At 43.8% G+C, this 15,642-nt stretch overlaps 1 protein-coding gene across 1 annotated transcript in view; it reads left to right on the top strand.

Moving 5' to 3' along the window:
* Positions 1-15,642, top strand: part of LOC130124777 (dihydropyrimidinase-related protein 5-like) — a 107,417-nt gene that overhangs the window by 52,025 nt on the left and 39,750 nt on the right. The window contains exons 3-7 of the mRNA XM_056294126.1: positions 874-1,032; positions 8,012-8,191; positions 12,288-12,356; positions 14,271-14,315; positions 14,405-14,480. Coding sequence (XP_056150101.1) covers positions 874-1,032; positions 8,012-8,191; positions 12,288-12,356; positions 14,271-14,315; positions 14,405-14,480 — 529 coding nt within the window. The remainder of the gene's footprint in view (positions 1-873; positions 1,033-8,011; positions 8,192-12,287; positions 12,357-14,270; positions 14,316-14,404; positions 14,481-15,642) is intronic.

Genomic DNA, 15,642 nt, shown 5'->3' with positions numbered 1-15,642 from the left:
CTGGTCATATGGAGGAGGTATGTTGGTGATGTTCTGGTCATATGGAGGAGGTATGTTGGTGATGTTCTGGTCATATGGAGGAGGTATGTTGGTGATGTTCTGGTCATATGGAGGAGGTATGTTGGTGATGTTCTGGTCATACACACTGATAAAGTACAGTTGATCACATGTTCAGCATGGTACTGAAGATGCAGTTTTCCTTATATATTAATGTGCACGGTGAACTTGTCCAGGTGCCCAGTGTACCTCTGCATCCGTGGTGCAGACTAACATTTGATACCTTCATACCGCAGGCCTGTCTAGTCAACAGCATGACTATAATGTGAGTCATTCTGACCAGGGATGCACTAACACTCCAGTATAACTTCCCTCTCTCCTCTTCCCTCTCTCCTCCTCCCTCTCTCCTCCTCCCTCTCTCCTCTGCCCTCTCTCCTCTGCCTTCTCTCCTCTGCCCTCTCTCCTCTTCCCTCTCTCCTCCTCCCTCTCTCCTCTGCCCTCTCTCCTCTGCCTTCTCTCCTCTGCCCTCTCTCCTCTTCCCTCTCTCCTCTTCCCTCTCTCCTCTTCCCTCTCTCCTCTTCCCTCTCTCCTCTTCCCTCTCTCCTCTTCCCTCTCTCCTCTGCCCTCTCTCCTCTGCCTTCTCTCCTCTGCCCTCTCTCCTCTGCCCTCTCTCCTCTGCCCTCTCTCCTCTTCCCTCTCTCCTCTGCCCTCTCTCCTCCTCCCTCTCTCCTCTTCCCTCTCTCCTCCTCCCTCTCTCCCTACCTCTTCTCTTTTTCTTTCTTTCTCTCTGTCCTGTGTGTGTGTGTGTGTGTGTGTGTGTGTGTGTGTGTGTGTGTGTGCGTGTGTGCGTGTGTGTGTGTGTGTCCTCCTTGCCAGGCCGCTCTGATGGGCGGTACTACCATGGTGGTGTCCCTGGTCCTGCCTGAACAACACTGCTCCCTGCTGGACGCCTATGAGAAGTGCCGTTCGTTGGCCGACGCCAAGTGCTGCAGTGACTACGCTCTGCACGTGGGAGTGACCTGGTGGGGCCCCAAGGTGAGACCGGCCTGAGGTGAAAACACGGTCACAGCAACTTCCAGCTTCTGCTCTCTGCAAACTCACATGCCAAGTACACAAGCACACACCACACAACAGACACACACTTAGGAAGTGCTGTTGGATTAAAAGGTGTAATAAATATTCACATCGGTCTTCTTGAAATTCAAATCATAACTGCGGTGCAGTTAATGATGGTGTCCTCCTCATTCTCAACAACAGATTATAAGTGATATCCCTTTTACACTCCGGGTCATGAACCCCACCCCCCCACCCCACCCCACCCCCCCACCACCACCACCACCACCACCACCAAAAAAGTAAGTATTCTGGTTGGGCTGTGATGGAGTTGACCAGACTTGTAGGATGGGCCGATGGACATGACCGGTATACAGACCTCTCCACTCAGACGGAGAGGTCTGTCTACGGGTCCTGGACATCGGTCCATCGGCCATGCCTACAGACGACTGAAGATGTCATCATCATCATCATCATCATGACGACGACATATACCCAGCAGTGCACACGAGTACTCGTAGTGCATGTGGAGTAAATGTACACATCTTTTACTACACTAGTCTGATTCTGAGTTAATAAATACTCACATAGCCCCAAGCCTTTCCTTTTCCATGAGCTACAAGTACCATGACCTGAATGAAACGTCCCAGACACCAGGGGGACGCCTGCCGTGGACCAGTAGGCAGAGGCGGGGTCCCCAGGCCACACCCACCAGCTCCGCCCTTCATCTCTCCAGCGCTGTGGTGTGCAGACAATGTTTCATCGTTTGTCTAATTTTCTGGAAGAGAGGTGATCATAACACTTTTCTTAACACTATGATACAGCAACACTATAACACAGTAACACTATGATACAGCAACACTATAACACAGTAACACTAGAATACATTAACACTATAACACAGTAACACTATGATACAGCAACACTACAATACAGTAACACTATGATACATTAACACTATAACACAGTAACACTATGATACAGCAACACTACAATACAGTAACACTAGAATACATAAACACTATAACACAGTAACACTATGATACATTAACACTATAACACAGTAACACTATGATACAGCAACACTATAACACAGTAACACTATGATACAGTTACACAGTAACACTATAACACAGTAACACTATGATACAGCAACACTATAACACAATAACACTATGATACAGTTACACAGTAACACTATAACACAGTAACACTATGATACAGCAACACTATAACACAGTAACACTATGATACAGTTACACTATAACACAGTAACACTATGATGCAGTTACACAGTAACACTATAACACAGTAACACTATAACACAGTAACACTAGAATACATTAACACTATAACACAGTAACACTATAACACAGTAACACTATAACACAGTAACACTATGACACAGTAACACTATGACACAGTAACACTATGATACAGTTACACAGTAACACTATAACACAGTAACACTATGATACAGCAACACTATAACACAGTAACACTATGATACAGTTACACTATAACACAGTAACACTATGATGCAGTTACACAGTAACACTATAACACAGTAACACTATAACACAGTAACACTAGAATACATTAACACTATAACACAGTAACACTATAACACAGTAACACTATAACACAGTAACACTATGACACAGTAACACTATGACACAGTAACACAGTAACACTATGACACAGTAACACTATGACATAGTAACACTATGACACAGTTACACAGTAACACTATAACACAGTAACACTATGATACAGCAACACTATAACACAGTAACACTATAACACAGTAACACTATGATACATTAACACTATAACACAGTAACACTATGATACAGTTACACAGTAACACTATAACACAGTAACACTATGATACAGCAACACTATAACACAGTAACACTATAACACAGTAACACTAGAATACATTAACACTATAACACAGTAACACTATAACACAGTAACACTATAACACAGTAACACTATGACACAGTAACACTATGATACATTAACACTATAACACAGTAACACTATGATACAGCAACACTACAATACAGTAACTCTAGAATACATAAACACTATAACACAGTAACACTATGATACATTAACACTATAACACAGTAACACTATGATACATTAACACTATAACACAGTAACACTATGATACAGCAACACTACAATACAGTAACACTAGAATACATAAACACTATAACACAGTAACACTATGACACAGTAACACGATGATACAGTAACACTATGATACAATAACACTATGATACAGTAACACTATAACACAGTAACACTATGACACAGTAACACTATGATACAGTAACACTATAACACAGTAACACTATGACACAGTAACACTATGATACAGTAACACTATAACACAGTAGCACTATGACACAGTAACACTATAACACAGTAACACTAGAATACAATAACACTATAACACAGTAACACTATGACACAGTAACACTATGATACAGTAACACTATAACACAGTAACACTATGACACAGTAACACTATGATACAGTTACACAGTAACACTATAACACAGTAACACTATGATACAGTAACACTATGATACATTAACACTATGATACAGTAACACTATGATACAGTTACACAGTAACACTATAACACAGCAACACTATGATACATTAACACTATGATACATTTACACTATGACACAGTAACACCGTGATACAGTAACACTATGATACAGTAACACTCGAATACATTGACAATGTAACACAGTAACACTATGATACAGTAACACTACAATACAGTAACACTAGAATACATTAACACTATGATACATTAGCACTATGATACAGAAACACTATGATACATTAACACTATAACACAGTAACACTATAACACAGTAACACTATGATACAGTAGCACTATGACACAGTAACACTATAACACAGTAACACTAGAATACAGTAACACTATAACACAGTAACACTATGACACAGTAACACTATGATACAGTAACACTATAACACAGTAACACTATGACACAGTAACACTATGATACAGTTACACAGTAACACTATAACACAGTAACACTATGATACAGTAACACTATGATACATTAACACTATGATACAGTAACACTATGATACAGTTACACAGTAACACTATAACACAGCAACACTATGATACATTAACACTATGATACATTTACACTATGACACAGTAACACCGTGATACAGTAACACTATGATACAGTAACACTCGAATACATTGACACTGTAACACAGTAACACTATGATACAGTAACACTACAATACAGTAACACTAGAATACATTAACACTATGATACATTAGCACTATGATACAGAAACACTATGATACATTAACGCTATAACACAGTAACACTCTAATACAGTAACACTATGATACATTAACACTATGATACAGCAACACTATGATACATTAACACTATAACACAGTAACACTATGATACAGCAACACTATGATACATTAACACTATAACACAGTAACACTATGATACAGCAACACTACAATACAGTAACACTAGAATACATAAACACTATAACACAGTAACACTATGACACAGTAACACTATGATACAGTAACACTAGAATACATTAACAGTATAACACATTAACACTATGATACAGTAACACTATGATACATTTAACACTATGATACAATAACACTATGATACATTAACACTATGATACAGTAACACTATGATACATTTAACACTATGATACATTAACACTCGGATACAGTAACACTATGATACATTAACACTAGGACACATTAACACTATAACAAAGTAACACTATAACACAGCAACACTATGATACAGTAACACTATAACACGATAAGACAGTAACATAATACATTAACACTCTAATACAGCAACACTGTAAGACAGTAACACTAGGATACAGTAACACTAGGATACATTTAACGCTATGATACAGTAACACTATAAGACAGTAACACTAGGATACAGTAACACTATAATACACTGGGAAACATTTGAGGTGGGGGACGGACAGGATGTTGTCATGACACTGTGGCTTCCTAAAGGTTAGTTCTCCGTGGAACACTGATCTAGCTCTCTTACTTCCTGTCAAAATAATCCACTGCCATTTAGATGGGATTAAACCATTACAGTAAGGATCACATTAAGATCTTTACACCAGGCGGCGTCCGGGCAGCGTAGCAGTCTATTGCCTTGCTTACCGCCACAGGGATTGCCCTTTCCAGTCCCCGTGTTGCCTCCGGCTGGGTCGGGCGTCCCTACAGACACAACTGGCCGTGTCTGCGGGTGGGAAGCCGGATGTGGGCATGATACCTGGTCGCTGCACTAGCGCCTCGTCTGGCCGGTCGGGGCGCCTGTTTGGGGGGGAGGGGGAACCGGGGGGAATAGCGTGATCCTCCCACGCGCTACGTCCCCCCAGTGAAACTCCTCACTGTCTGGTGAAAAGAAGCAGGTGGTGACTCCACATGTATGGGAGGAGGCATGTGGTAGTCTGCAGCCCTCCCCGGATCGGCAGAGGGGGTGGAGCAGAGACCGGGACAGACTGAAAGAGTGGGGTAATTGGCCAAGTACAATTGGGGAGAAAAAGGGGGGGGAGGAAATACACTGCTCAAAAGAATAAAGGGAACACCTAAAAACACAATATAGACCTCGATGAATGAAATATTTCAGCTGAAAATCTTTATTTATTAGACAGAGGAATGTGTTTAGAGCAAAATAACCTAAGAATGATCAATGGAAATCAAAATCATTAGCCCATTAAGGTCTGGATTCAGAATCATACTCAAAATCAAAGTGGAAAATGAGAACATAGGCTGATCCAACTTCTGTGGAAATTCTTCAAGACGATTCAAAATGAGGCTCAGTAGTGTGTGTGGCCTCCACGTGCCTGTATGCACTCCCTACAACGTCTGGGCATGCTCCTGATGAGACGACGGACGGTCTCCTGAGGGATCTCCTCCCAGACCTGGATCAGGGCATCGGTCAACTCCTGGACAGTCTGTGGTGCGACATGGCGTTGGCGGATGGTACGAGACATGATCTCCCAGAGGTGCTCGATTGGATTCAGGTCTGGTGAACGTGCAGGCCGGTCCATAGCATCAATGCCCTCGACATACAGAAACTGCTGACACACTCTGGCCACATGAGGACGAGCATTGTCATGCATGAGCAGGAACCCAGGGCCCACTGCACCAGCATATGGTCTGACAAGGGGTCTGAGGATCTCATCCCGGTACCTAATGGCAGTCATGGTACCTCTGGCTAGCACGTAGAGGTCTGTGCGGCCCTCCAAGGATATGCCTCCCCAGACCATCACTGACCCACCACCAAACCGGTCATGCTGGAGGATGTTGCAGGCAGCAGAACGTTCTCCACAGCGTCTCCAGACTCTCTCACGTCTGTCACATGTGTTCAGTGTGAACCTGCTCTCATCTGTGAAGAGCACAGGGCGCCAATGGCGAATCTGCCAACCAAGATGTTCTCTGGCAAAGGTCAATCGGGCTGCACGGTGTTGGGCTGTGAGCACAGGCCCCAATTGTGGACGTCGGGCCCTCATACCATCCTCATGCATTCTGTTTCTCACTGTTTGAGCAGAAACCTGCACATTAGTGGCCTGTTGAAGGTCGTTTTGTAGGGCTCCGGCAGTGCTCCTCCTGTTCCTCCTTGCACAAAGGACCAGATAGCGGTCCTGCTGCGGGGTTGTTGTCCTTCTGCGGCCCCCTCCACGTCTCCTGGTGTACTGGCCTGTCTCCTGGTACCTCCTCCATGCTCTGGACACTGTGCTGGGAGACACATCACATCTTCTTGCCACAGCACGCATTGATGTGCCATCCTGGATGAGCTGCACTACCTGAGCAACTTCTGTAGGTTGCAGATACCGCCTCATGCCACCTCTAGTGGTGAGGGCACTAGCAAAATGAAAAACTAACCAAAGATCGGCCAGAAAAGATGAGGGCAGGCAAATGGTCTGTGGCCACCACCTGCAAATCCATTCCTGTTATAGGGGTTGTCTTGCAAATTGTCTAATTTCCACCTGGTGGAAATTAGACAATTTACCAACAGGTGAAATTGATTCACAAGTCAGTGTTGCTTCCTAACTGGACAGGTTGATATCTCAAAAGTGTGATTGACTTGGAGCTACATTGCATTGCTTATGTGTTCCCTTTATTTTTTTGAGCAGTGTAGTAACACCACAGACACTATTATGACTATTACTATTCTGCTGTCATCCTACAGTATAAATGCACATATAAGGAATCAAAAGACATTGCTTTTGATTTTCAGAGCACGGTTTCACACCCCTGACATACACCAGCATTAATAATCACATAGTTAGCTAATGCTAATGCATTAACATAGCTAGCTAATGCTAATGCATTAACATAGCTAGCTAATGCTCATTTCTCACAAACTAAACTTTGCTCTGTTCAAAGGATGACTACCATTGGTTTCGTACCACATACTGATTAATCCCTGTCCTTTCTGCCAGGTCGACCAACCTAACCTGGTTTACAACCAACCTAACCTGGTTTACAAGGTTGCCTTGGTCTTTACACACTCTTCCTGTAGCAGAAATGTTTTCGTTTTAAGACCACATCGTTTGGTTTACTGTCTTTTGTGAGTTCAGGAGCTTTTCTAAACACCTGTCTGAGGGTTCATGGTGTTAAGCCATGGCAGTGGAACCTGATCTGCAGCCGACTGCTATGAAGGCTCATTTCATGCCCCATAAAACACACATATGTAATGTTCAAACACAAACACACATACACCACCTCCTTTCTGTCTCTCATTTCCTGGCCAGTACACAGACCCTCTCACTCCTTTACCAACATCACAACTTGTGGTAAATCCCCAGGTACTGGCTCCGACACCAACTCAGCTCTAACCCTTGACCTTTTCCTTCTGGCCGTCAGGTGCGTAATGAGATGGAGACCCTGGTGAGGGAGCATGGGGTCAACTCCTTCCAGATGTTCATGGCCTACAAAGACATGATGATGCTGAAGGACTCAGAGCTCTACCAGACCCTGCAGACCTGCAAGGACATCGGCGCCATTGCACGCGTGCACGCCGAGAACGGCGGGCTGGTGGCAGAGGTATGTGTGTCTATGGAAAGACACACACACACACACACACACACAGGAACCTTTAAGTATATACAGTAAAGATTTTCAAAACATTACTATCTGTAATTTTTAGCGCATCTGCTGGTGAAAAACACTGCGGGGTCCTACAACAAGTGACACAAGTAGGAAACAATATTATGCTATATCGCGGATATTATATATAAACATATGTGTGTGTATATATATATATATATATATATATGTATGTATGCACACACACATATGCGTATATATATGTATATACATTACATTACAGTCATTACAGATGCTTTTATCCAAAGTGACAGCAAGTGCAGCATTTAATGCAGGAGATCAGGAGAACTACTAGTCATCAGAGGTCATAAGTGCATCTAAACAAGCATCTAAGAGCAAAACCAGTGCTACAGTAAAAGCGCAAGAAAGAGATTTTTTTTCTTGTTTGTTTTTTAAGTGAGTGAATACAGTAAGTGGCAAGAACAAGTAACAGGGTAGTAGTTCTTGAAGAGGTGAGTTTTCAACCTGCACCGAAAGATGGGCAGCGACTCCGCTGTCCTGACATCAGTGGGGAGTTCATTCCACCACTGTGGGGCCAGGACAGAAAAGAGCCGTGACCGGGTCGATCAGCACCAGGGGCCTCTGAGCGACGGGGCAACCAGGTGTCCCGAGGCAGCAGAGCGAAGTGGTCGGGCGGGGGTGTAGGGCTTGACCATGGCCTGGAGATAGGAAGGAGCTGTTCCTTTCACTGCCCTGTAGGCTAGCACCAGAGTCTTAAAGTGGATGCGAGCAGCTACTGGGAGCCAGTGTAGGGACATGAGAAGGGGAGTTGTGTGGGAGAACTTAGGGCGGTTGAACACCAGACGAGCTGCAGCTTTCTGAACAAGCTCCAAAGGTCTGATGGCCGACACCGGGACGCCAGCAAGGAGGGAGTTGCCGTAGTCCGGCCGCGAGATGACCAGAGCCTGGATGAGCACCTGTGCTGTGTTGTCAGTGAGGAATGGGCGAATCCTCCTGATGTTATAGAGGAGAAATCTGCAGGAGCGAGCAACCGATGCAACTTTTGCAGCAAACGACAGTTGGTTGTCCAGGATCACACCCAGATTCCGCACAGTCCGAGTTGGTGTCACCACGGTGTTGTCAATGGTGATGGCCAGGTCCCGATGTGGGCAACCTTTCCCCGGGAGGAACATCAGCTCTGTCTTGCCCAGATTGAGCTTCAGGTGGTGTGTCACCATCCACTCCCGAGATGTCAGACAAGCACGCAGCAATGCGTGTCTCTATTTGTGTGTCAGAGGGAGGAAAGGGCAAGATCAGCTGGGTGTCATCAGCATAACAATGGTAAGAGAAGTCATGCGAGCAAATAACAGAACCCAGGGATGTCGTGTACAGGGAGAAAAGGAGATGACCCAGAACCGAACCCTGTGGAATGCCTGTAGTCAGTCTGCGAGGCTTCGACACAGATCCCCCCCATGTTAACTGGTAGGAGCGACCCGTCAGATAGGATGCAAACATTGAGAGTGCAGAGCCTGTGACACCAAGCCCCTCGAGGGTAGAGAGGAGGATCTGGTGGTTCACTGTGTCGAACGCAGCTGACAGGTCCAGGAGTATCAGGACAGAGGAGAGAGAGTTTGCTCTCGCAGAGTGCAGCGATTCTGTCACTGCAAGGAGGGCCGTCTCTGTCGAGTGACCCACCTTGAACCCAGACTGGTTGGGGTCCAGGAGGTTGTTCTGGTGGAGGCACAAAGAAAGTTAGTTAAAGACAGCACGTTCGAAAGTTTTGGAAAGAAAGGGTAGAAGGGAGGGTGGGATAGTGCAAGCAGCACTAACCGGGTGGTGAGAAAAGGAGGATCTGTTGTCGTTTACCTTCTTGTCAAAGAAGTTAGCGAAGTCATCAAGAAGAAAGGAGGAAGTAGGAGGAGGAGGTGGGGGTTGAAGAAGTGTAGAGAAGGTTTCAAAGAGTTTCTTAGGATTAGAGGCAGAAGATAGGATTTTAGAGTGATAGAAGGCAGCCTTAGCTGGGAGGAGGAGAAAGTAGAAAGAAGGGATTGGAAGTTGAGAAGATCCTCTGGGAGTTTGCCTTTTCTCCATTTGTGCTCTGCCACTCTTAGGCTCTGTCTGTCAGTACATACTGAGTCGGACAGCCAAGGGGCAGGTGGAGTTGGGCGTGCAGGCCTGGGGGTGAGGGGACAGAGATTGTCCAGAGCAGAGGAGAGGGTAGAGAGAAGATCAGTAGCAGTGTCAGGGGGTAGGAGAGAGAAAGATTCAGGTATAGGGAGGATAGAGGTAAGAGAAGAGGAAAGATCAGTGGCGGAGGGAGAGCGGAGGTGTCTATGGGTGGAAACCATGTGGGTTGTGGAAGGGGCTGAGGGGGTTGAAGATAGGGAGAGAGAGTAGGAGATGTAATAGTGGTCAGAGAGCTGGAGGGGAGTAACAGAGAGATTGGAAATAGGACAGTGTCTAGTAAAGATAAGGTCCAGCTGGTTGCCAGCCTTGTGGGTAGGGGGAGAGGGTGAGTGGTGAAGGCCAAAGGAGGAGAGGAAAGAGAGAAGAGGATCTAGCTTGTTAGTGTGGACATTGAAGTCACTGAGAAGGATAAGTGCAGAGTCATCAACGGGGAAGTGCGAGACAAGTGTGTCAAGTTCCTCCAGAAACTCACCAAGGGGGCCTGGTGGGCGGTACACAACCACGATGGTGAGTTTGACTGGATAAGAGACAGTAACAGCATGAAACTCAAAAGAGGGCGGAGAAAATTGTGGAATGGAAACAAGAGAGTATTTCCATTTCAGGGAGATTAGCAGGCCAGTACCACCACCCCGCCTCCCAGCTCTGGGAGTGTGAGAAAAAGAGTACACATCAGACAGAGCTGCGGGTGTGGTAGTGTTTTCTGGCATGATCCAGGTCTCAGTTAGAACAAGAAAGTTGAGGGATGCGTAGGATGCGCAGCCTGAGATAAACTCAGCTTTCGGCACCGCAGACTGGCAATTCCAGAGCCCTCCCATCACCGCTTGCTCAACGTGCATGAAGAGAGTGGGATAGATGAGATTGGTTGGGTCACCGCGCCTAGGAGTGACCCAACGTCTATGCCAGCCCCGGGAAGAGGAAAGGACAGGAATGTGAAGGAAACACATAGTCTATACTAGGTACACAAAATACAGATGACTGACCGGATCTAAAAATAGCAGTCCGTGCTTGACGAAGTCTTGGCTTGAAAAAGTCGCACTTGCCTTTGTTCACTCTAGCCTTCCTTCAACTTAGACCTGTTTGCCCTTGGCTTGTTTGCCTGCCAAGTAGCAGCAGTGATTTAAAGAACACTGATTGCTAATTGGCTGCCAGGAGTGCAGGCCACACCCTGACCACTTAACACCCAATTGGCCAAAGAGGTACACTGAAAATAGGCCTATTGCCCAGAAACTGGTCACTTATGTAAAACTCTATCAAACCTCACACAATAGTATTAAAACTGCAAACAGCAAGTTACCAAGGAATATATTTATAATCTAAAAGGATACCTAAGTCAAAACAGCTAGGCAACAAGAAATATTTAAGGACACACTAGGTGACAAATTAAAAAAATAAAATAGAATAAGACAGCTACAGCTAGAATAAGATCCCACTACTTCCCACCAGGAACCAGCAGCAGATGTATAGAGAAAAGGACTAATACTCACGCAGCTGGAATAAGACTACATAGTAGCAGCTTGTTAAGCTAGAAAGATGATACTTACTCTATTCTAGATGAACCAGCAATTCAGAATCACTCCAGGAGTTAAGATGCACACATACGTACACATGTAATACATATATACGTGTGTGTGTGTGTGTGTGTGTGTGTGTGTGTGTGTGTGTGTGTGTGTGTGTGTGTGCAAAACTCATTGATAAAGGGAAAACAGGAAACCTACTGAAGTGATAGTCATATTCACTAGGTTGGAAGGTGCTGAATTAATATTTGCATTGCCTGTATTAACGTGTGTGTGTGTGTGTGTGTGTGTGTGTGTGTGTGTGTGTGTGTGTGTGTGTGTGTGTGTGTGTGTGTGTGTGTGTGTGTGTGTGTGTGTGTGTGTGTGTGTGTGTGTGTGTGTTGTCTTCTCAGGGGGCCAGAGAGGCTCTGGATTTGGGCATCAGTGGACCTGAGGGTATTGAGATCAGCAGACCAGAGGAGGTTCATTTACACCTGCTTTGATTTCTTGATTGTTTACAAGGATGCTTGTAAAAGTTTACTGCTCATAACATTGGTAATATATGAGTTTACTGTTCATAACATTGGTAATATATGAGTTTACCGCTCATAACATTGGTAATATATGAGTTTACTGCTCATAACATTGGTAATATATGAGTTTACTGTTCATAACATTGGTAATATATGAGTTTACCGCTCATAACATTGGTAATATATGAGTTTACTGCTCATAACATTGGTAATATGTGAGTTTACTGTTCATAACATTGGTAATATATGAGTTTACCGCTCATAACATTGGTAATATATGAGTTTACTGTTCATAACATTGGTAATATATGAGTTTACTGTTCATAACATTGGTAATATATGAGTTTACTGTTCATAACATTGGTAATATATGAGTTTACCGCTCATAACATTGGTAATATGTGAGTTTACTGTTCATAACATTGGTAATATATGAGTTTACCGCTCATAACATTGGTAATATATGAGTTTACTGCTCATAACATTGGTAATATATGAGTTTACTTCTCATAACATTGGTAATATATGAGTTTACCGCTCATAACATTGGTAATATATGAGTTTACTGTTCATAACATTGGTAATATATGAGTTTACCGTTCATAACATTGGTAATATATGAGTTTACTGTTCATAACATTGGTAATATATGAGTTTACCGTTCATAACATTGGTAATATATGAGTTTACCGCTCATAACATTGGTAATATATGAGTTTACTGTTCATAACATTGGTAATATATGAGTTTACTGTTCATAACATTGGTAATATATGAGTTTACCGCTCATAACATTGGTAATATATGAGTTTACCGTTCATAACATTGGTAATATATGAGTTTACCGCTCATAACATTGGTAATATGTGAGGTTACTGCTCATAACGTTGGTAATATGTGAGGTTACTGCTCATAACATTGGTAATATGTGAGTTTACTGTTCATAACATTGGTAATATATGAGTTTACTGTTCATAACATTGGTAATATGTGAGTTTACTGTTCATAACATTGGTAATATATGAGTTTACCGCTCATAACATTGGTAATATATGAGTTTACTGCTCATAACATTGGTAATATATGAGTTTACTGTTCATAACATTGGTAATATATGAGTTTACCGTTCATAACATTGGTAATATGTGAGGTTACTGGTCATAACGTTGGTAATATATGAGTTTACTGTGCATTAAATTAGTAATATGTGAGTTTACAGCTTATAACTTTGCTAGTATATGAATTTACTGCTCCTAATGTTTGTAATATATGAATTTGCTGGGGATAACGTTGGTAATACATGAGGTTACTGTTCACTACGTTAGGAATGTGTGAGTTTACTGCTCATAATATTAGTTATATGTGAGTTTACTGCTCATAATGTTGGTAATACGTATATTGTAGCGATCACGGATGAATAGGCTCGTTGGCCCTTGGCTAACGGGTCGGACCCTTTAGTCAACTGGTTAACTTTGTCACCCGCAATGCGGGAAATCCGAGTTCGCGCCCTGGCTGTGACGGTCCGGCCGGGCTGCCCTCCGAATTCGCTACATTGGTGTCAGAAATGGGATCCCTGGCTGTGACGGTCCGGCCAGCGACGCCCTATTCCAGATTTCCCGCATCGCGGACGACAACGTTAACCAGTCGACTACAGGGTCCGACCCATTAGCCAAGGGCTGCGGAGCCTATTCGTCCATGATCGTTACAATATGTCCATAATGTTGGCAGTATGTGAGTCCAGGCCTGTTTTGCTGTGGGAGTCATCATACTGTTACTGGAAAAGGTTTTGTTTTGTTGTAGCTTTAAATGCAAATTAGTATTAATTACGTGCAACATTGTAAAAATGTGATTTTTTCTTGTCAGTTGGAGTCCGAGGCTACTCACAGAGCCATCACCATCGCCAATCGGGTAAGTGGACAGACTACAGGGGTTACACACCCAGTCTGTAAGAGCCTACGTGTTCATGACAATGAGCGAATGACTTACTCTGATTCTAGGCCCACTGTCCAATTTACTTGGTGAACGTATCCAGTATGTCTGCTGTGGACATGATCTCTGCTGCTAAGATGCAGGGTAAGTCACCTGACAGACCACATTTAGTCTGAACCCCGGTTGTGAGAGCAGTCTAATTACTGGAAACCAACAAACCAGGGATCGATAGCTTCACATCTGCTTTCACTGGCATGCGGGGTGACTAATACTGAATATAAACTTGGTGTTGGCATCCCAGCACTAATACCAACACCAACACTAACACCAACACCAATACAACACCAATACCAACACCAATACAATACCAACACCAATACCAACACCAATACAACACCAATACCAACACCAACACTAACACCAATACCAACACCAATACAACACCAACACCAATACCAATACTAACACCACTACCAACACTAACACCAACACCAATCCAATACCAACACTAACACCAATACCAATACCAATACTAACACCACTACCAACACTAACACCAACACCAATACAACACCAATACCAACACCAATGCAATACCAACACCAACACCACTACCAACACCAATACCAATACCATCACCAATACAATACCAACACTAACACCAATACCACACCAATACAATGCCAGCATCAACGCCAATACCAATACCAACACCAGTAGCAACACCAACACCAATACAATACCAACACCAACACCAATACCAATACAACACTGTTACGGCCTCCTCTTTCTGCCTGCTGGCTTTGTCTCTGTCTCAGTTTCAGGTCGGCGGTTTTTGCGCTTTGTTGTTTGATGCTTTTGGGGATCTGCGTGCTTCCTGACACTTCCGGATCCCACCGCTTCCTCTCTCCGACCTGCACATTTTTTTTTTACTTCATCCTTTTTTGTATTATTAAATATTTTGATTATTATTGCAATCCTCGACTTGTCTCCCTTCTTTTGTTACGTCCCTTGAGCCGGGGTTGTAACAAGTGGGGGCTCGTCCGGGATCTGGGTTTGAACCAGGCCGTCGTTATAGCCTACTGCCCCTAGTAGCCTATTGTTTTTTGTTTGTTAGCACGTTTTGTTCGTTTCACTGCTTGGCAGTGGTTATGATATTGTCAGTGATATCATTTGCTGCGCGCTGTTGGGAGATATGTCCATTGTGGTATTTTGCGGGCGTAGTTGTTGCGGCTGTTCGTTTTTTGTGCTGCGTTGGAGAGAGGGCCACGGTTTGTCTCCAGCCATCCGCCCAGGCTGGGGAGGC

This window comes from Lampris incognitus, chromosome 15 (assembly GCF_029633865.1).
Source record: "Lampris incognitus isolate fLamInc1 chromosome 15, fLamInc1.hap2, whole genome shotgun sequence".
Classification (NCBI taxonomy): domain Eukaryota; kingdom Metazoa; phylum Chordata; class Actinopteri; order Lampriformes; family Lampridae; genus Lampris; species Lampris incognitus.
Note: the sequence above shows the minus strand (reverse complement) of the source record. Positions and strands in the feature narration are given on the sequence as shown.